This window comes from Colias croceus, chromosome 26 (assembly GCF_905220415.1).
Source record: "Colias croceus chromosome 26, ilColCroc2.1".
NCBI classification, from domain to species: domain Eukaryota; kingdom Metazoa; phylum Arthropoda; class Insecta; order Lepidoptera; family Pieridae; genus Colias; species Colias croceus.
In genome coordinates this window covers 1,759,809-1,783,945 of record NC_059562.1, presented here as the reverse complement: position 1 = coordinate 1,783,945, position 24,137 = coordinate 1,759,809, and the positions used below count along the sequence as shown (strand labels likewise).

Sequence of the window (24,137 nt, the reverse complement as noted above, 5' to 3'; positions counted from 1 at the left end):
GCCGCTTGAGATATTATTTGACCACATTCGATTATTGTTCATTCCCACTTTTACCGCTGTAGGTAATCTGTGCTGTAATCTAATAAATGGAAAAACCGATTTGGATAAAAATAGAACTATAACTGTACTTCACCCGTTATGCACTTTCATTTGATATGTCACTTAGGTATACTTGACAACAATCGTTTCTTTCATTCCAACTTTTACCAATATATAGGTATAGTAAATGGATGAACCGATTTTGATTAAATATGTCCAATTATACTTTACACGTCATGCACTTTCATTTCATATGTCACTTGAGTCAAAATTCATTTTTTTATTACCTAAAACTTTTATATCGTATATCAAATAAATGGATAAACCGTTTTTGATAAAATTTGATTTATTGTTACTGATAGATCGTTCGCTTTCATTTAATATATCACTAAAGTATATTCGATAACTTTAGTTATTTTCATTCCTACTTTTACCTCTATATGTATACCTAGGTATAATAAATGGATTAACCTATTTTGATATAGTTTATCTATCTAAGAACCAGCGTCGGAAAATATGCTGCCTAACAAAAAAACCGCATCTAATTACCTGCTAGCGAGCTACGGTGGCACAAACAGATACACACACAGACACACATAGCGGTCAAACACTTATCACCCATCTTTTTGCGTCGGGGGTTAAAAATATTATAATACGACATAATTTAAAGGACATTTTATGTATAAAATTTACCTAAAAATAAGCATAATTTTAATTTGACCCCTCCCCCCCTACTACCTCAGCTTACCCCCCACCCCCACCCCACCCTTGGGGACTTTCGATATGATCACATGGACATTTTATAGAAATAACTGTAGCGTATAACAGATAACTTACGTTTTAACGTACACTGTATTATAATAGTGTACCATAGAATGCCTTAGCAAATGTTCGCCGTGAATACTTAAATGGTCATAACTTTTTTATTTATAAACCGATTGACATGAAATAAACACTAAATGTTAAATGAAGATTACCACAATATATTAATGAAAACCGCATTTAAATCGGATAAGCCGTTTCTGAGATTAGCGTGTTCAAACATACAGACAAACAGACAAACGGACAAACAGACAAACAGACAAAAAAAATTTTAACGACAGTTTTGGGTTTGGGATCGATTTAGTAACAACCCCTGCTAATTTTTTTTTACATATTTTCATTGTACAGACACCACTTTTCTAGAATTTTATTATATGTATTGATGATAAACTCGAAAGGAACATAATATATGTTTTTAAATAATTGAAGAATTAATAATTTGAATGCATTTATAGATTAGGTTCGTTGAAATAAAATTATAAATTCATGTAGGTAGATACATAAAATTAAGCTATTTTTGTAAATACAAATAGTAATAAATTGTTTGTCTTTGCTCATTTTCGTAATTGAATTCCACCATTAAGTGGAATTGATTTTTAGCTAGTTAATTATAAACTCAAACTCAAACATTCATTTATTCAATTAGACTACTATTTAGTAGCACTTTCGAATCGTCATTACATAAGTATTTTTAACATTTACCACCGATTCGGAAAGCAGTATCTATGGAGAAGAATCGGCAAGAAACTAATTATAAAATAATGAAAAGCTGTCAGAAAGATTTATTACACACAACACAACATAAAACTCGAAAATTCGACTGCGATTTGTTTAACGTGTGAACTCATTCATCAGTTTTATAAAAAACTTTAGCAAACAATTAAAAAGAGAATTTTTTGGTGTAGGTACTTCGGATAAGTGAGCCGTTTAATTTCCCCCGCGGCTCATAACTCGTGTTTAGGGCCAATCAATGGAAAGGGTCCTTTTCGAAATCTTTTCTAATTGCCAATTTTGAGTGTTCTTGTGTGATATGTAATATGTTTTTTTTTAAAGATTTTAACACGAAATAGATTTATTTTGTGTAAAAAATGTCTATTTTTTTATAATAACTTGGTAATAGTGTTGTAAGGGAAAATTGATGTTACTGAAATCTTTTTATAACCTACTCGGTACTCTTACACAAAATAAAGAAATTTGTAAAATGTTGTTCATACGTCTCGAGAAAATTTATCATACATAGACCTATGTAGAGAACAATACAACATCAACAACGACCACTGAGAGCGAAGCAACAATGAAAAATATTGCAAATTGTGAAAGAATATCCATCTTGAGTGCAAGTGAAGTTGTGTGGGTTAGCTAGTTTTATTATATAACTCATACAATATGTAGGTACTTCATGAATGTGGGTTTACATGAAATACACGTGTAAAAATAAACATGATACTCAAAGTGCGAACATCATGTTGCGATATCCTTGTGAATATTGTAAAATATGTTCTCTGAAACAGTGATGATATATCGAAGGTTTTATACAATGGTCGTGCTTTTCTGAAGCATGAACTTTTTAAATTAGAACAACAGATGTAAATAGTGAGATGCTTACTTGCATCTGTATCAATAAATATTATGTTAAAAAGAATACTTTTATGCAAATAATACAATAATATGTATAATTATTGAACACTCGAACATTATTTTATTGTTTAAACTCGTATAAAAACGATTGGAAAGTAGACTGCACAGTTAATAGCGTCTTCCTTGACGAACGAAAACTTAATATTCAATAATTCCTGTAATTCGATTTCAAGATATTTTTTTCAATGTGTTAGTTTAAATTTAAACAAACCTCACACATTCATTTTCATTACATTACTTATTAAAATATAATTCAGTAAGTAAGTACGCCTGAAGTCCCAACACACTGAATTTGATACTTTTCAGTTAATTAGTCCCTCGTAATTGAAGCCTCACATCTAGAGACGTATCTAGCTTTATAATTAATTGCAATGTGTAAGAGATTGCGAAGAAAATACATTTTCTTGTATGAAATAGGAAACAAGGAAATGGTTGCTAAAAATAAAAGCTGTAAGACTTGGGATGTAAAACTTACATACACGTAATCATGCTACTAAGCATGATTACGTAATAAATTGAATTAGAACCAAGAAAATTGTAAATTCCTGGAGGTTGATTCGTTATTTTTATTATACGTTTTAAAAGCTTGTACCTGTGCGAAAGAAAACGTTGAAAATTTGAAATCATTGTAAATAGAAAATTAGTGAGGTGCGCGGTACCTAGTGTAGGATTTTCTTAAGTTGCGTATGTAGGTAAATATTTTTCTATGAATAGTATACGTAAATAGATGCGTGCCTACGTTATTCTTAATTCAGATCTTAAAGATTGCTAGATTATATTGTTATTTGCAAGAAAAACAAACGGTCGATTTTTAGCATTTTAAAAGATTAAAAAGAGTGTATAAACTATATAAGGTAAATAAATTAACTAAAGATTATAAATATAATTTTGCTATAAAGCCTCTTAAAACTGGTTAGTTATAAAATATCCAATTTCCATATCAATGCTTGCAACCTTTATACACGTTCAACACAAAGATCTTTTTCACGATTGAAACTACGATATCAGTTAATCGAATCCCTTTAATCGGTACACATCAAAGAAAATCCTCGATCCTTATTGAAGGAGTTAATGAGACCGTTATAAGTGTGTTAGTTAGTTTAGTTTGATGTGTGTGTGTGTGTGTGTGTTGGATAGAGGTATGTGTGCGTGGTATTGATGTAGAGATTTATGTACATATGTGTGTGATAGGTTTGTGATTGTGTGAGTATAAGATATAGTAAGGATTGGCAATGACCCATATGTAATTGATATTATACCTACTAAGGGTGATTATATTATTAAGGATCTGTAATATATTTTATTTCAAATTTTGTATGTGGTGATCTGGTAAATACGTGTCTCCTCCAGATTAAATTATCTAACAGATAGGCAGTCTTATTACGACAATTAGTGTACACTTTGAAATGATAATAAACAATATAGTATTTTATTATATACTTCTTTTGAACAGCATAGAACTTGTAATATTGAATGTAAAAATACACAAAAAGTGTAACGATATCGGCGTTTTCATTTTGAAAAACACGAATATTTTCGAACATTGAAATTGAATATCCGTGTCCTGTAAAAATAAGTTTCAAAGTTCGTAACAGAAAGAAAAAGGTTAACCATTGTTGGCTAACAAGGGTGAAATATTGTTCAAGTACAAATTGCAATTAAAGGAATTTTGGAATGTTCTCGAATATTTCGTAAACTACGCCGCAAATGTGTCAGCTGGTGTTTCCATTTGCTTTGCTACAAGTGCGGTAAATAGGCGGTTTTTAAATAGTTTCGCGTGTGTTTGAATTGAACTGGTTGTTACCAGATTTTCTAAGAAACGTGGGTACTTATGCAAATAATGACGTTGACTTCGTTTATGGCTACAAAACAAGGAGTCGGAGTTATCAAAGCATTGATTTTTTTCTGCATAAAATAGGGAATTACGTAGGTAACTAATACATTGTAATTTTAGAAAAAAAAAAATTAATTCCCTTTAACGATTTAGAGAGGTTAATCAATATACACTGTTTACTGCTAACTATAGTAAAACAAAAAGCTAACTATTTACATATTGTAAATTATTCAGTCCTTATACTGTCAAATTACTGATGATCATTGTTTGATAATCACATTAGCACTAGCTACCTACATCTGGTAATGATGACATCAATGTAATCATTATAAGTTGTTATGTGACGCGAATCTATGATACCTAGAATTAGATACGGTCAGCAAATGCATCGAATTTTATATTTTATCAATTCTTGATAAGTATGACGAAGAACAACGTTAAGAAAATTAACATTATGTTAACACGCGCACCATTATGACTAGTAGTAATGGAAATGTCATTACCAATATGTATTAGAATATTTTATTAAGGATTTGTCTTCTATCTTTCAACCTGTACGGTAGCATGGTGGGTTGTAGTATAAATCCTGTATAGGTACTTCATTTTCCTTCGTTCTCCTGAAATTTTCAGCAAGCAAAATATAATTTGCTGATATTCAAAGTTCAAAAGTAGCTTTAGTTGCATCTAAGAGATTGCAACAACCAGCTGAATGTAATTTACATTCCGAGCCAGTGTTGGGTCAAATTAACAGTTCGTGTTTCCATGTTTATTTTTAATGAAATTTAATATTTATATTTGACACAAAATTATACCTATTTGTAAATATGATCATAAAAATACATGAAGACATACCTAATGTCTCATTGAAATTAACGTACCTCATTAGTGTTCAGAAATGATATTTTTTTTGCTGGCCGTACGTACATAATACAATGTTGTGTATAATATCTGCGTGTTAGTCTATGACTTCAACATTCTACTTCGTGGGTATCGAGATTTGAAAATATGATTTGATTTAAATTAGGTTTAATACAAAACAATCATAAACGTAATTAGAATTCTTTAATTATACTGCGACTAATTTGCGTTAATCAGTGTGAAATTAAAAGAAAACATTCTTTACACAAATGTAAATAGAACACAAATTACAATGACCTTTAACGTCGCTTTGTGAAAATGGTAGACGAAAGAAAACATCAAAAACGGTTCGCTACAAGGATTCTGTATTATGAAACCTATTGCTTTGTCTGAAACATGTTTTATCTTTTTGTTATCTTTTCAGGTAAGGCGGGTATAAAATTAAGAACAAGTCGGAGATATTTTGGAGATGGGTAAATATTAAAATTCACATTTTTAGAACATTTTCTATAAGTACCTACCTACAAATTAATCCGCTAAGTTTGATTTATTTTAATGTATTTCTGAATTTATTTTCAGCTTTTCAAGTAGTTTACTTCATTTCTAAGATGTTTACTATCTATATTTTAGAATTCAACTTAATTCGCTTACCACTGTAAAAAACATACCTGTTTATTTTCACATTTATAATATGAGTAGGAATAAATCAGTAGATAGGTATTTATTTATTTAAAATATACCTTCAAGCTGGTCATCCATTACTATCAGTTCAATCTTATCTCCAGTTAATGGCAGTATCCAGCGATGTGATGGAAACCGTTATAATTGATGGTGACAATTTTTCGCCATTAAAATGTACTGAAACGCTATGTTTCATTGATAACCCATCCGTCTTCGTTAATATAGATTTTGTATTATTTATTTATTCTTTATTGTACATATACCAATCAGAAATAAACTATACCATAATTAGATACAATCAAAATTCAAAACAAACGGCACATACTAAAAGGCGGCCTTATTGCTAAAAAGCAATCTCTTCCAGGCAACCCTGCTTGGTAAGGAATGTAGATGTGTACTTGTATGAATTTGTTTGTAACAAAACGCTTCAATTACATATTCTCAAGACGCTCAAAGGAAAATTTCACAGGAAAATCATAGACACCACAACTGAAAACAAACAATTAAGACGAAGTCTATAAACGTAACTCCCTAAATAGAAGTTATAAATAAACGTTTAGCAAAATAAACCCACTCAACTCTTTATTAGGTACGTTCAATGCTAATACACTTGTATTTTTCTTTTGACGTTTACAATCGAAGTTAAATAAGACGGTCCGAGCTTCCAAACTTTCCAACCGCAATCTGCGGGATGGAACCGCGCCTGTGACAGTTAATGGACAGTTTTATCAAATTCTAGACTTCTCGAAAGTTCCAAACCGACTGACCAATCGCGAGCCAGCGTGCCAATACTCGGTTGCGATTGGTCATCCGTGTTCGATATTTGAATTCGATTATTAGATTTTCGAAAGTGGAACTCGTTTTAAGTCTATTGTGATGGAACCGTTGCGGGTAAGCATGTTTCAGGCATTGGAAAATAGTTTCACTTTAGACAAATCCATAATCAATCCAATAGTAATAAAAATGAATAAAACATAATCTAATTGCACCGTGAATGCTTTTTGAAAAATACGTATTTAATAATTAACGTGAATAAAATTCTTTAAACTTCTTTGTCAAAAACACAAGAGATGATGAAATTAAGAATTATTCAAATAACGATTTACATCAATAATTTCATACGTAAGTGTATTCATCCATAAAAATACGCCAAAATGAATGTAAAATTAAACAGAAATCGAATTATATTTAATGAAATTCTGTAAATAAATCTCAAATCAATTCCTTTTGAAAACCCTTTAACAAAACGGCTTTCGTTTGAAAGGCACATAAAAACCTTTTCCCTTTGATATAGCGATAGCGTGTAACATCGAAATCTGGTTTTAATTTAGGTTTCAGTGTATAAAACTAATGTGTTATCGCAGTAACAGGGGCGTAGCTATATCAGCTGTATCAGCTGTACTTAAAATGTGGGGCCCTAAGGCTAACGGGCCCCGTAACGTGTGTGTTAAAAGCTAGCCTAGCTTTATAAATTGAAAGTAAGACACGTTAATATTTTTTTAGCAAAAAACTAAACAGTCTGTAAATTGTCAGAACAAAACCAAAATTTAAATAGGACCAAATGTGAGGCAAAGCTTTTAAATAAACAAAAAAAAAATATATATATCAAAATTTGTTCAGTCGAACGCTGTAAAGTAGTAACAAACGCAAAAAATAGAGCCGAATTAAGAACCTCCTTTTCTGAAGCATGTCTGATCATAGTCGATCAACAATTAATGTATTCAATTTCGATATTTCACATGTCTCAAAACTATTGGGGTCTAAAAATTTGATACAGGGCCTCCTCACACCATGCTACGTACTAAAGTAACCCTGAATTTATACGAATGTCGCGTGTTTGTGGACTAATTAATCTAGAGTTTAATTACTACGCGCTAGTAGTTATTGCGCTAGTGTAGAGGCTCCACTTTACCCGCAGAAGCCTTTCACGATATTAGCGCTGCGTTTGTTGTTTGTGTTTCACATGTCAATGCTTTTCTGTGTGTTAGTTAGTTATACATAAACATAGTATGTAGCATTAAATTTCTGGATCATCGAAAACATGTTATCTGAATTTGGAAGACCAACGTAGATACGAATAAGAAGTGATCTGAATAATGATTATATAAAAGTGTCGGTTTTGTAACACGACATATAGCTCAAGGACAGCTGGACATATTGTTACGATTTTCAACTTTTTGTTTTGCTATACGCCTGGGACAAACTATCACAGCCGAATTTTCAAAAAACTAACTAACAAGCCAAATTACCTAGTATCTGTGCAAATTCAAACTATGACAACAAAACCACAGTCAAACATGTACTCGTAGGTACATATTAATAATTCATATAGCATGATTTCATGTCATACTAAAATAGTTTTGCTTTCATTAAGAATGGTCAAAGGTGACTAAACCTATCGAACAAGGAAGTATGTTCGATTATTTTAAACTGTAATAATCGAGTCTTTGGTACAAAAGTTGTAGTTTCTCCCACATGTTCCGCGGTCAAAACGGAATTTTCTATTACAAGCTAAAATTGTATTTTCATGCCAAATTTCCTTCAGAACTATTCAACTGTTCTTGTGTGAAACAAACATCCATCTATCATAACTTTCGCATTTATAATATCAGTATGAATTTTCCTCTTCGCTTGGCTACTGGAAGTGATTTTCTTTTGCATCTTCACAGTACCTACTCCGCGTCTAACATCGAATTATAAGATTTATATTGTTGTTTTTATTTAACAACAAGCAGATATGAATTCAAATCTTAATAAGCTATAAATTATTATGTGTATCTCAATCCATAATACTCGGGTACCATCATAAGGAAGGTACCCGGTCCTTTGGAAGGCTTACGTGGAGACACGGATCCAACACGCAGAGGCCCTTTAGAGAACTTTACTGTGTTGATTATTATTAATAATAATTAATAATAAAGCAGAAGAGAAGAGAGAAAAATTAACACGCGTTAGCTTGTCTATTATAATATTTGTATAGTTATCTATCTCACGACCTATCTCTGCTATTTTTATATTGTCCAATGCCCGCCCTTGAACTGTTACACGCTCGTAAAAACATGGTTTTATGGACAATGGTCGCCTTCACCTATAAACGGTTTATATGCCATGCAATTAGGCCAACTATCTTCGTCCAATTTTACCCCAGAGATAGTTGAACAAGATAATAGAACCCTGATGGAATGACAAGGAGATAACCTTTCAAAAACAACGATTATAAGGAATCTATTCGAGCTTTTCGCTCGGTCAATGATTCTGGGATTTTCTTTAATTCTAACTAAGAACCTTCAAGTGACACTCGATTTACAATGGGGCTTTTAACGTTCGAATTAACGTAAAATTTATTCAAATTCACTTTTAGCTTTCACGTTTATTATGAACTCCTTACAAGGCTTCTAACGAGATCAACTCTTAAGCTAGTTTTCAGAATTGTATAATTCCCAACGTAGATCACGGATGATTCGTCGAAATATTTTATTTAATTTATGGAAGTTTTTGACGCCATACTTTAATGATGTCAAAATATTAGATGATCTTGGTTAATTATATTTTGAAGAACATACTATAGGTATGCCACAATAATTACAAGGTGTATCACCATTACATCAATTTTTACAAAATAAACTTACACATAGAAAAACAACTATTCCACCCACAACTAGACAGATAACTTCAATTTCAAGTTTAATTATAAACATAAATCACTTCAGCGCAACAAACAATTTATAGACAAGCTCCAAATGAAGCAGAACATATCAACCGTGAAACTAATTAAGCGCCATTCCCGTGTTTTAAAATGGAATTTCGCAACAACATAAAATCCAGATCTCTCACCACCCGTTCTGCATACGAAAATATAGCAATATTTGATCGAGTCGCGGATCTGAGGAATTTTATTTTTTTCGCCGTGTTTGCTAGCGAGCTTGAAATATTTGCGTTCCCGTTTCCATCGTGCTATTGATCTTCCGAAATGCCGTAATAAAATAACATCATGCATCCTTTTGTTTGCGAAGCCTTCGTGACTACAAAAGCTTGCGGCGAAACTCTATTTAGGGCTAGACTGACGTCAGCCTATACCTGGCCGCGCCGGTGCCACGCTTTGCGGTCGACTTGCTTATTATTCATATGTATATTTCAGTCGTGTAATGCTGCAATGAAACGTGGCCATATTTTATACATTCATGATATACAGGAGTTGATTTTGAAATGTGTGATAAGCGTGTGCTGATTACATTGATATAGCTTTGCAGGTAACTAGCGGAATTGTAATATTCTGTTCCTGATTTTCTAATAAATAGCACCTATTCAATCATGGATAACAATTGTCTATCTTCATTGAATAAATCTGTACTGAATTCAATAGTAGTATCTTTTAAAGTAATTGTTTGATAGGCTTCGTCTGCTTATAAACGATGTCAATTTATAATATATGAGGTAAGTCAATAAAAGCATAATATGATTAGTCGCTTTGACCTATAATAATCAAATTATATTGCATATTGACACAGTATTATGCCAATTACTGTCGCAGATTATGTAATAACCTAATCAAGTGATAACAAGCTAGGTTACATAATGCTCCTATTAACCTTTTGTTCGAGATATTTACCATTATTTTATGGAATGATGTATTCACTGCTTAAGTCTCGTTTGTTATGTATTAAGCCTATTATAAACTTATACAATCGTCGAGTCTACTTATCTCTGCCTACGCATTTATGCGTCTGATGCTAAACCTGGACAATTTATATTCATTATGACGTAATTTCCTTGAGTATTTTTCTGGCATATATATCTTTGGTAAACAGACTGATAAAAGAGCCTTTGAAGATAGCCGTGGATAGTAAATTATTACTAGGAATAGGATCGAGCAATTTAGCAGGTATTTTTGTTTCATTTCATCATTGTTTAAATATCACATTGGAACAGTTTTCACGCGAAAGTTTATCTGTTCTGAAGTGTTATCATACAAATGGGAGAAAATATAATATAAGTAGGAGGAATAACGCTCAGTACAATGAAGTAATTTGAAGGAGAAAGCCGTAGTCACAGGACTAGTAAAACTATAAGTATAGATAGTAAATCGTGTAGTCTACGGTGTGAGGTGACCTGTATTTAATGGTTTTAGTGCTGTAGCTGGTAACCATAAATTTACAAGAAACATACGTCTCAGCGTAACAACCGTGACACGCTTTCTGTTCATTGGCCAATGGAAGAACTACGGTACTTTAGTTTGATCAATATTTTTCTCTACTTACAAGCCTGGGTTGGATAATTAAGGAAGGGGTCGTAGATGGTAAAGGTTATGATCTATGATGTTTCTTCCTTCAATCAATTCGTTAGGTTTGATATAATGTAAGAGGGTCTGTGTTACACAAGAATTTTTTGGCAAAGATTTGATATGGACATTGGAATAAGCAAATATAACACATTCCTTCTTAGTTTTAAAGGAGAATGAGAAATTTTGAAAAAAATGTAGACTATTGTTTAGTTGTGCGACACCTTTTATTATTAAATCAATCGATTAGTGTGCCGTTTGATTGAAGCCCGAATTATTTTATTCAACGAAGAAAGAAACAGAAGTGGTAAGTTTAAAGGTCAAGGTAACAAATTGTCCAGGTACAGGTAGCAGTCTATTTTATTTTAATCCAAATACGAGTAAATGAAAATCAATACCTATACATATATTCGGATGGATAAAAATATTCATCTGAAATAGTAGCGAAACAAAGCAAGAATACACGAACAAAAGTTTTACAAAACTCTTCAATATACTAGTGTGTAGTTACGCATTTGTATTTTACATTCGCGTAACATGTATGTTCGTTTGTCCCACTTTAGCGGCGAAACAACGGGAACCTGATACCGATCTGAGAGTACTTTGTTTTAAGTTTCTGGAATTACGCAACCTTGAATGTAAAACTATTTTATATTCAAACGTGTACTATAATCTGTAAGCGATCAAATATCAAGGCTTTCTTTTTTGTTTCAGTTGTATTTTCCTTTGAAGCTAGTATAAAAACTATGCTCATTGTCATAACAAGCAATCAGTCGTTATCTGTGTGGTTTAAAGAAATAGAAATGAAAATGCCTTTTATTTTCACTGGCACTGCTAAGAATTGTAATTTAGACATGTTCTGAATATTATTTAATACATTTTGTTATATTTCTTATGTTTTTTTCTTTTAAACCTACCCAAACGACAGTTTTGTGGATTGCTTATCTAACCTTATATCTTTTCCATTCCCGTCTATTCTTATACATACCATCGCCTCAATTACATTATCCTTTTTTGTAAAAAATTTCGCTGGTTCATTAAAATTGCTCCAAATTTATATTTTCAATTACCATTTTTGTTTTTATAAAAACAAAAATGGTCCTTTGAGCCGGATTTCTGAATTCGCAAAGTTCTCTCACTATTTTTGCTTCGTGTTAGCATAGCGAAGCTATGAAAATATTAAGGATAAATATAAAAGGAGCGGTAAAGGTAATGGAAGGGAACTACGTGCCAAGTTTCCCTCGTTATTGCGCTAACTCGTATGAACATGTTCTTCATAATATAAGTTTAAATGGGAGACATTGCGAACGTGTATTTCATTAGTTACTTTTCATATGCTGTGTTTTGAATATGGCAAAGATTTGTTGACACGTTCTTCTTCTTATGAATATAGTATAGTATAAAGTAATTTAATTGTTCTGTATTGAATGTAGTATGTATTGTCTACGTATGAAGTTATATCTGCCTACCTACATGACGTCATGCGAGAGATAATTTCTTGTTGGATTTTTTTTTCTCTTCACGATTTAACTCAAATCTTCTCGACCGATTTTCGAAATTATTTTACCATTAGAAAGCTACGTATTTACCGAGTAACATGATTTTTTTGCAAACGGCTAGACACAATAAAGACGGATAAATAAAAGACATTCTTATCCATGTTTTCACGACGGACCAAGGACGTCAGTATATCACGCACGCACTTATGTTTACCATACGTATCCATTATGTATTATTTATATTTACCCTTTGGGAACGATGATATCTTGCAGTCGGATTTGCAATGCGGTCGCCCTTGGCCCTTGTGAGTGAATGCGGTTGCAATTATGGGAATCGGTTGTGCAATTGTTATTGAATAATGGGTACATTTATTGGAATTTGTGAATTCATTAGGAACGAGGTACTTTTGGTAGTGGCTAGTGACTTCAACAGTTTGGATGTTTAACATATTTTTTATGGACTATAGGGAAGCGCTCAATCTCGAACTCGCCTGATGGAGCAAAGATGTGGTCTGGACCTATCTCTTAAAGACCCGCACAGATTTATTTAGATTTATCTGATAAGTAAATATACCTACATCTAAATAAACCGAATGAATTATTTGTTTGGTTGAACAATTATCGCAGGAATTACTGGTTGACTTGAATAATGGGAGCAGACGAAGTTCGTGGTTATTTAGTTTGTAAAATTAAAGAAATTAAATTAGCTTGACAGAATCAAACCATATTACGTTAATAACCACATGGTAAATACTTAATTGTTAATTATAATATCGTTTGAATATATTATATCTTAATCAAGCTCGGTATTAAATGATTAACACGTAAATACGTATAATCCACTATCAGTCTAAAATGCGGGTAAACTGAAATGTTATTTAATTATTTTGATACCTACCCTCATAAATTTATTAATTCTTAATCACTAGTATAAACAACTATTCAAATAATATACTTATGTACAGAGTTATTTGGGAATAATTTTGTTTGCTTTTGGTTGATTAAAATAAAAATTGTTAACTCTTAATACTACTACAATTAGGTAGATTATCGTTTGCATAAACTTTAACATTCTAGGTTATTTTCAATAGTTATGGTTCGGAAAATAGATTGCAATTTCAGTCTTATTCACGATGAATACTAGAATTCAACATAACTCTGACTGTTGAAACATTTATTCCTGGAAGACTAATTGAACAATTCTAGATTGCGCTATGACTCTCCTATTAATAATAGTCTATTTTCGTATCATTGTGTACAAAATTTCATCTATGATTTTTATATAAATGTATCTACAGATTACATTAATTATACCTTACATGTTTCGTAGCGTCTGGATTTGCAAACATTAAAACAATATGAAAATAAATATCTAAAAGTGCTAAATTAGTTACTTTAGTCAGTTGTGAAATTGGTCCATAAAATAACGTAACTAAACTTATTACGTGTTTCAGTAAAAAAATGACTACCGAAACATTCTACTCACAAAATGTACTCTTGGTAAAATCGTAAAACGTTTTTGTTTCACCTATAGAAACTTATAAGGTAAGTAGGTATGTGACCACACCATACTGAGGCTGTGTCGACTCTCCAACGATGTATTGTTGACTGGTGTTAAAATATGGTGGTATTAATATGTGACCCTGCTTTTTGCGGTCATCTTATGGTATGGTTAGTGCAAGTTTTGGGGGCCTACGATTGAATAGTAATGATGGTTGTGATAAGTGTCTATTGAAGTAGAGAAGCTTCCTAGTTCCTACTAATATTATAAAAGCGAAAGTTTGTGAGGATGTGTGTGTGTGATTGTTTGTTTGTTACTCTTTCACGCAGATACTATTGAACCGATTACAATGAAATTAAGCACACATAATATAGAGGGTAACTTGGATTAACACACAGGATAGGTTTTATCCCGGAAATACCACGGGAACGGGAACTTTGAGGTTTTTTCTCTAAAAACGCGGGCGGAGCCGCCTGTAGAAAGCTAGTTTGAATATAATTGGTTGAATGATAAGTAGGAAATATATTTTGGACTAGCGAAATGTTAAGTTTTTTGTTTAAAACTCAAATGTTTATATTTAAAATATACCTAACTTCAAATATTATGTTGTTTCATTGATTGAATCTTTGTTAGACGGTTGGCGAAAATGATATAAACACGTTGTATCGAAAAGATCATTCGATTCGATATTTTCATAAATAAACTGTTCTCATATCTGTTGAAGACACACCTGTCAGTATCAGAATGCACAGCGGTGATGAGATCGTTTTATTTAATATATTTTGTATTTTATTTCATTCTCAGTTGTATTGTATTCCTATACAGGACCGCAATGTGGTATTGTGAAATTCGAGAGGCGCTATCGAGTAGAATTGATGATATTGGTATAGTTCAATTCAGGTATAGATGCTCTTTTTCGTGGTATGAAGTGTGAAAATGTTGTAGTTTCTGAGAGCTCATTATCTACTAGCTTACCGCCCGCGGCTTCGCCCGCTTTATCCAAAACCTAATAAATTATATACTAAAACCTTCCTCTGAAATCACTCTATCTATTAAGAAAAACCGCATCACAATCCGTTGCGTAGTATTAAAGATTTAAGCATACAAAGGGACATGGGGACAGAGAAAGCGACTTTGTTTTATACTATGTAGTGATACTAAAGCTGAAGAGTTTGATTGTTTTAACGCGCTAATCTCAGGAACTACTGGACCGATTTGAAAAATTCTTTCGGTATTAGATAGCCCATTTATCGAGGAAGGCTTATATAGGCTATATATCACGCTAAGATCAACAGGAGCGGAGCAATGCGGGTGAAACCGCGGGGCGCAGCTAGTTTTGAAGATGTAATATACATATTCAAAACTGATGAATGGTTTGATGGATATTTCTCAAATTAATTCCGAGTAAGAAATTTCATAATGATATAGATTTTTTGCCTGTGTATTTTAATTTAATTAATTATTTAATACTTTAGTTTTATTTTAGTATTAAATTTATTTGTCTGATTCACATCAATTGTGTTTGTACTTTTATTTTTTTATTTATTTTTATTTATTTCTTTATTTCAGGCAACAAATGTAGTTACAGTTAAAGGTCTTAATATAACTTAAAAACTACGGCCCATATGAACTTAAAACTACTTAAATACTAAATTAATACACGCTATGCCTTCGGCGTGTGACGCGATTCCGGGGGGCCGGGTATCCGTCCGCGGAAGCGGCGAAACACAACTCCCTGCGGCCAAAACCCTTCGTCCATGTAGACGCTCAGCTTGGCGGTCGGTACTCTCACCACGAAGGAGTTGAAGCTCACTTTATGGCGAGACTCCAGACGTTCCACTCGCAGACTCAAACCTGTCTTCGCATGCAAGTACTCGACAACATCTTCAGTCTTGGTACAGTAGTGCACACGAGACACATAGAGCGGCGTCGTCGGCACCTCTGCGCGCATCCGCAAGTTTGGATCTTTCGTTGCGGTGCCGCACTTGTTCTGACGATTCAACTTCTTCTTCTTCTGGACTTTTGTGAAGCCATCCTCGTCAACGTCCTTCGTTTTTGAAGGTAAACTTTTCCGCACGGGTGCGTTTACTCCTTTTGATGATTTTGGGGTCGCAGTCATTTTTGAGGCTGCGGCGGCGTAGTCACATTGAGGAGCAGCTGGCAACGTGACATGCGATGTCTTCTCCGGGGGAGAGGTAACGGGAGCGGGGCGCGGGGCATCACTCGGGTCATCGGCGGTCGGCGACACATCAACATCAGCAGTTAAAATGCCGACGCATGCATTTTGAGCTCCGCGACGTGCATTCACATATGACGGCACGGGTGACCTACATATTGCATGCGCATCGCGATATGATGCTAACTCGACTCGTAAATCGGAGATGGTCTTCTCTGAAGCCTCCAACTTGGTGTGTACCTCGGCCAGACTCGCCTTAAGGAATGTGATGTCCTTAAGGAGCCTCGTAACATCGACGTGGTCAAATCCCACCGGAGGAAGTTTATGCAACTCCTTTGCGACGAAATCGGGCACGTCATCGGGATCAGTCACCTTCAATAGGCTGATGATATCCTGTATGCATTTTTCACCCCCGTTCCTGCGGCGGGACGGCATCGTGGCAATCTTGTCCAGCGTTTGGTAGAGTAGCACCTTGCCACTGCTAATTTCCTCCTCCTTAAAGTTAGTTTTGCAGATTTGCATGATGCTAACCTCGTCCATGGTATCGATGGCATTTTGAATGAACGCCAACAGCTCATTTACAATGAGTGTTTTACAACTCATTATAAAAAGTTCATGCAGCGGCAAAGCCGCGCGTGACGCGAATTGTTATTCCTTACTGTGCTAGCACTAATCACGTCCGATTCCGAACGCGTCTAGCGCACCACTGAACTCAGAATTCATTTCTGGTATTCATATGCAACGATAAAACGACAATATAATAGTTTTGGGAATAAAATACATTTTAATAGAAAACGTATTTATTGAACACATTTAAGAAATAGAAATACTTAGTTTAAGATTATATTCCTTACTGGATCAAGCCAGTAGATTGGTCGTCACCCTGGGCGTAGTCGTTGGCTCGGTCGACGGCACCGTTAGCGTGGTTGTGGAACCGGCGGCCTGCCCTGGCTCCGATGTTGTGAGCCGCGGAGCCGCCTATGTTGTGGCTCTCGTCGTTCTCGGATTTGGTCACCTGGAGATGGTTTGGGGGTATAATACCTCGAGATGCGTGAATACAGGGTAGACAGCTGCTACATGATGATTAGTTTAACCAATAATATTGAAAATTGCATTGATAAACTATAGTTAAGTAGAAAAAACATGATTATGAAGTTAGATATTTGGTATGGTTGGATTAATAGATATAGTAATAGTAGTTGTCATATGGTGCCTTGTTTAACGAATGGTATTGAAAATTGCATTGGTAAATTAGTTATGTAGAAAGATGTGTGTGAAGTAAGATATTTGGTATGGTTGTTTGCAAGTTTTCTGCGATGATAGTCGAATTTGAAATGCGATTTAGGACATGTCTTCTGTTGACTTGCTCGCTTTTATGAATAAATCTAACACACCAATAAAAGTTTTTCAGCGTATCTAGCTACCAGTTTAACATAATAGGATTAGAAACTTACCGTCACGGCCTTATTGTGGCGCTGTCCAACATTGTGGAACTCCTTAGCGCCAGCGTTGTGTGCGTACTGGTTCTCTGCGCCGCCCTCGCCTCTGTTATAATTCTGAGCGGCTCGGTTCCTGCCGTTGGCGTACCTCCTGCTGTGCGACTCTCCCCCTCCCAGTCCCAAATCACCGATACCAATATCGCGAGCGCCTTCGTTCAATAGACCAGCACCAATACGCGCTCCCTCAACTATCGGATTGCCATCAGCGTCCAAGTTGGACAGATTGTCTTGGATGCCCTCAGGACTGTAGTTGCCGGCTACATCGTCGAGGCCGCGCTCGCCACGACTGCCAAGTCCTAATAGATGATTGCCAAGGGCGTGCGCTGCTCTTGAGCCCAAGCCAAGCGGCCCGAAGGGAACCGCTTCGAGCATTAGCGCGCAGGAAAGTACGGAAACGACCACCTGTGAAATAAGAATTGCTTCAGATTATGTGCTCAATTAAATAAAGGAAATAAAATGGTAATAGAAAACGTTTTGTAAACTTACGATGAGCTTCATGTTGTTGTTGATACACCAGACCGAATGATGTAGATACGTTAAAACGTTTGGTTTTTATATTGATGCACTAAAGACATTCAATTAGTTTAGTATTAAATTGTAATTAATTATGGTCAATGAACAATTAACAAATTTCCAAGTAATGGATGCTGTTAAGTAATGATCAACAATCGTTACTTGTGGTAGATATTCAACAGTACTTTTCAATTTGTGGGAATTGTACAATTTTACCTTTTCGTGTTTCTTACGATAAACATTTAAAAATCTTGAAGTGGAATTGAAAAGAAATATATCTATAATAGTATGTTAATCAGCTAGATATAAATAATATCCCTTTGAAAAGAACCCACACAAAACATATAGCCAAGAATAGCTGTATAAAAAATGAATATTACGGGGATGATGATGAATACCTAGTTACGCAATTCGTAATTTAAAAATTAAAATACTGATCTTATTATTTACAAATGTACTTACATATCATATTGGTAAAATTATGTAAATCTATGGAGGTAATACGAATTATAAAATTGTTCGTATCGTTTCAGTTATTGAAGAAACGCAAAACCACTTAGCTATCCCGCCTCGCAATATTTTGTCTTAATTTTGAAAGATTTTTGATTGCTGAGAATTTAGATAAAGTTTAAGATAACCTTGCGAAAATTCCTGAAAGAAAATATTGTAAACGTCAAGGGTCTAACAAATATTGATTCGTTGAACATAATTATAATGCCCACTACAAGTCGGCAGATCAAAGGAGGGGACCTTGTTGGAGAAAATGGATTCACAAACATCTTTGTTAAGGATAATTAGATTTTTAAACAGCCTACAAAAGTTGAGACTGTGATATTAGCTTAGAAATTAATTATTTTAACGGTTATTAAGCACGGTTTTTTGAATAACCATAAAGACGATAACATTGTAGTCTCTCCGTGTCTATGCTTGCTGTAAAGTGTTCGAAACGTCGGGAAAGTAATATAATGAATAAATCGCGTTTAAAATCCGTTAAAATCTTTAATTTCTAAACTACTGAAAATACTGTGATATTAGCTCTGGCCTGTGGCTTTGTCTGTTTTCTAGAATAGAGCTATTTTTAACATGGTGTTGTAAGAAACTCTGCATAAGATGTATGTGTAGTAAACTAGTAGCTGAATTCAATAGTTTGTATAGTAAGATGTTAATAAAGATACCTGCACAATATATTTATGGCAACCTAATTGTTAATGAGCGACTTCTACCAGGCAAACCATGTATAAGATATTAATAGAGATGAATTGAAAATATAAGTTAATTGTATTTTTAATTTTTATATGAAATCTATTCGCTCAATTTTCTAAGATTGAATTTTGCTACGCCTTCGTTAACTTTAATGTTATGCCTTTGATCATTGAATTTTTACGCTTAATTCGTAAGGATTTCAAAAATAAAACAAATATGTTTTTTTATCATTTATTCATTGTTTTAAACTCGCGGAAAGCTAGTAATAAATACAACGATACACTAGTATTTATTTGCGGAATACTTTTGTAACAGGCGTCTGAAACGTGTAAACGAAATACAAGAGCGTTTTAATGTAATAGAATTTTTCAAGGCCCGTTAGACAAAAGACGTAATTCTATTATTGGGACGAAGGCTTTTACACTCTCGTAGAAGTTTCAGAAAGTCCTCGGTGGGGTACGAATAATGAAATTATTGTTGTATTATTCAAGATTGTTTGTAAGTGGCAAAGTGACTTGTAGTTTTGTTTGTTTAGTGAAACGTCTTGAATAAATGATTCCGCTTTTGCGTTGCGGTTGTGTTTTTAATTTGGTTTTGTTTGTAAGGTTGTTTTGTAAGGTTGGTTAAGGTGCTGGTTCGATTCCTAGATAGACATGTATAGTGTATATGCAATATGCATCCTTTCATATCCAGCGACACCTCGCTCTGAATCGTGCAAGCGAAATGTTTTCGCTACAGAGCATAAATACAAGTTTCCAACATCATTCATCGGGGCCTGAACGGCCTGCCAGTCGAGTAGACTGGTCGAGGATCCTTCCTTTTTCGATGGAGGAATTCCACCTTCCTTCCTCCACACATATATTAGTATCTATTATGTTAATATATTATCTTGGGTAGGTATGTATATTTGGACTAGATTATTATTAGAACTGAATGGTGAGATAATATATACCTAAATATATTCGAGGCTTTAAAAGTTGTTAGATATGTTCTTTTGTTTATGATAAATTGATCGTGTAATTAACTATTTCTTCACAAATATCTTCTTTGAATATAAACAAAAAGGATCTTAAAGAATGAGCATGTATACAAAAAAGGTAAATAAAATATATTCAACTACAATTAAATGTTTATTATCAATTTACATTGCGACTTTCACTGCTATTATATGCCAACATTGCCTCCGGATTGTTAATTGTACTAGATATAAAATAATTATTGGTTCGTAATTACTTGTTGCCCCTTCTCCACCATTTTCCCCACGAACTCCATAGCCTTCTCCGGATTGATCGGCACGATGCAGGCATTGGCCTGAGTGGCCTGTGTGGAAAAAAGTACTTATATGAAGTCGCTTGAAAAAATAAAAGCGGAAATGTCCTCTTCAAAATCGGCGTTGGCCCAACAAATGATGGTCAATGTTTGCCGCCATTACGTCGATTATGAATAAAAATCTACATAGACCCTCTACACTATCATGATTGCCTCTACTCGCCCAACAATGTCCATTGTACGAGGGCCCAGTCAGATGTAAAATCCTTGCGTTCCACTTTTAATATTCCTTGACATATCCATAATGCTCCCGACATTGACACAAAATAAGGTTTCAAATTAAAAACCCGAAGAATAGTTAATAAGTTTATTCGTGACAAACAAGAATATTTCGATGTGACATTAACATTACAATGCCAAGTGCGTATACGCAATTTCGTTTACAAATCTCTATGGGTAATTTTTAGAACTTAATTTTAGAAGTGAACAAGTTGTGAAAGATTTCAGTTAGATGTTACATTGGATCTAGCCTTTAGGATATCATTGTTACATTGGCATTATTATATTAATGGCCAGGAAACGTTTCGGTTTAGTTTTTGATTTTATCATATATTTTCTTAGCGATTTCCGTAAAGCCGTCCGGTGGAGGAATCGGTATGATACAGGCGTCAGTCATTGTTGCCTGAATAAAAAGAAAATGGCTAATTTAGTGGAATATCTACTGACTACTATTACTAGTATTCTAGTATTTCTGCAATTACTGTTCTAGTATTATTAAAATAAAACGAACAAATTTCGCATTTTGATGGTCATGGTTATACGTCAATATAACTACTGATTTGTGGAATTAATTTGCGAAGAAGATTAAATATTAAGCTTTGATAAAAACTTTAAAATAAATGTTACTTTCGTCTCATGAAATCATAAATATGAATTGGAAATTTGGTCCTTCGAGGATACTGCTAGTTTTTTAATCGTTCGTTCGTAGCAACTTAAGAAACAGACTGAATAATTTTTCAAAATTTTAAAAGATTTCAAATCGAATAATTGAACTAGAGATCATAAAGTTACTTTTAGTTTACATGGCTATGAGTTATTATCATAACAATACCGTCGTACTTGATATCAACCTTTTGTTCAACTTTAGTAAATTATTTTAATAGCACTTGATATATTTTGTTGTTTATCATTATTTATTTATGTTATTGACTATCTATATCATTATTTATCGGTCTATGCATAATTTATAATTTAAATGCATCCATTGAAATATACAATTTTCAAAAATATATTGACGCTATTTCAACACGATTTTTATGAGGCATATTATAATGCAGGTAATTTAAAATAGTAATTTTGGAATCGTATTACTCTGTGTATCTAAATTGATACACAAAACCCGTCACAGATTAAAAAAGATTGATATAAATAAATCATTACCATAAAGAAAAGAAGGGTGGCTGCGCTAGCGATGATCATTGCCTGTAAAAGTTAGAAAGAAATATTAAAAAATATATTACTGTAAGTAAAAAAAATACAGTAGGTACATAGTATATTATGTATAAATACTTCATCCAATTTTTTCTACTCAATGGTGTTCAATATAAAATTATGAGGTTTTGAAATTTTATGGAAAAAGCTCAGTAACGAAATTGTCTTTCTTTGCCGCGCGGCTTTACACGCGGACGCGTCAGCGGGAAAAATCGAGTAGGTATTTTTATAGTCTTGTACTGCTACATAACTGGTTTTCCCGTGAAAGAGTAACAAACATACACACAAAAAATATAATTCCCACCACTATAAAAGCAAAAATGCGCAAAAATAAATGAAAATATCTAAATATAAAAATTGAATTTTTATTATAAAATTAATAGGAATACTCACAAAGGTGTTCATATTGTTGAGATAATAGGCGATTGTGTGCGGAATGAGGTTTTGTTCGCTCGAATTCACTTTTATCCAGTTTATATATCTATATTAGGCTCTATCCACACGGGAGATTCTCAAAAAATATACGATTTAATTTAATAAAATATTTGATTATAATTATTTTTACATCATGTTAATACAATTGTATTTAAATTTTAAATATTGGTCAAAACGATTCGATATCGTGACTAAGAATTAAAAGAAAATCCTCAAATGAAACTTTAACAATACCTACTAAAATATTGTTTATAAATTATACATCTATCAATAACCAGTTGGATTATGTGTATTTTCACATGCCAAGAAGCGGCTTAAAATCTATCACTATGCCAAGTTTCATTCGGATCTGATCAGCTGTTTTTGAGTTGAACAAACGAGTATACCTAATAAGAATTAAGAAATGTAAATTGTATTGAAGTATGAAAACGCTTCATGCGCAAATTTCCTAAACAATAATTTTGATGATGATAAAAAAGTGTTATGTTTTACGACAATCGTGGTTCATTCAGTCACGATGAATAATTAAAATATGTAATACAATTATTGAAAATTATAAAATTATGAATCAGTAAATGGAAATCCTTAAATCGGTACGTTTACCGCCAAAAATAATTATGTATTATCAGGAAGTAAATGAAGAAATCAAAGCGTAGAGTGAAGTACCTTCTAGGGAAGCGCGTTCCATCTTATACCACATCTCAGCTTAACATCAGGCGAGATTGTGGTCAAGCGCTTCCCTATTACCAATAAAAAAAAATCTAAATAAAGACAATGTTCTTGAACAATCTTATTTTTACCTCGCATTCTAAACTTCGTAATTGTATAAAACTTTAGAAGTTCATCAAATTAAAGTGACAAGTACATAATATCTTTTAACAAGAAGTTATTTTGCATATAGAATACGATTAATTAAATAATTGACTTTAGGAGAAAATTAGTTGGTTCTTTAGGTTGAGAATTAGATTGATGGAAGTTCCATTTCCTTAATTAATTGTAAGAAAACTGATTTAGCAATATTAAATGCTTGTGTAATTCGGTATTTACTCAATTTTGGGAGTAAATAATTTTCTATGATGACTTAAAGTCGATTGACCTTCAGAACAATTAACTAGTTCATAGATGTACCCAGAGATTACTGAAAAAATACAAAGACAAAAAAATCTGTGGGCTCGTTCAAAAAAACAACAGCCAAAAAAAAAAAAAATCTCATGAATCCTCTTTTCAATGATCCATTATATATTTTTATTTTTAAACCTTTAATTTTAAATGTATTATATCTTGCAGCTGTGAAAAATTTTTTTTAAATAAATCTGCGGAAATAGTTGCACCAGATAAATTTTTTAATTCGCACTCAGTTGAAAAATAAACCTCGTGAAGTATTAATATTTTAAACAGCGG

General features: G+C 33.3%; 2 protein-coding genes and 1 long non-coding RNA gene across 3 annotated transcripts in view; 1 reads left to right on the top strand and 2 right to left on the bottom strand.

Moving 5' to 3' along the window:
* LOC123703450 (calsyntenin-1) overlaps positions 1-24,137 on the top strand; it is a 177,270-nt gene that overhangs the window by 51,385 nt on the left and 101,748 nt on the right. The gene's annotated exons all lie outside the window — the stretch shown is intronic.
* LOC123703452 lies at positions 17,085-18,334 on the bottom strand. The gene is made up of 3 exons (XM_045651444.1): positions 18,312-18,334; positions 17,781-18,227; positions 17,085-17,341 (listed from the first exon to the last, which is right to left on the bottom strand). Exons 1-3 carry the CDS (start codon positions 18,321-18,323, stop codon positions 17,177-17,179), a joined length of 624 nt encoding a protein of 207 aa, XP_045507400.1. The 5' UTR covers positions 18,324-18,334; the 3' UTR covers positions 17,085-17,176.
* LOC123703456 lies at positions 20,659-22,787 on the bottom strand. The gene is made up of 3 exons (XR_006752997.1): positions 22,695-22,787; positions 22,251-22,292; positions 20,659-20,861 (listed from the first exon to the last, which is right to left on the bottom strand). It is a non-coding gene; the product is annotated as an uncharacterized LOC123703456 (long non-coding RNA).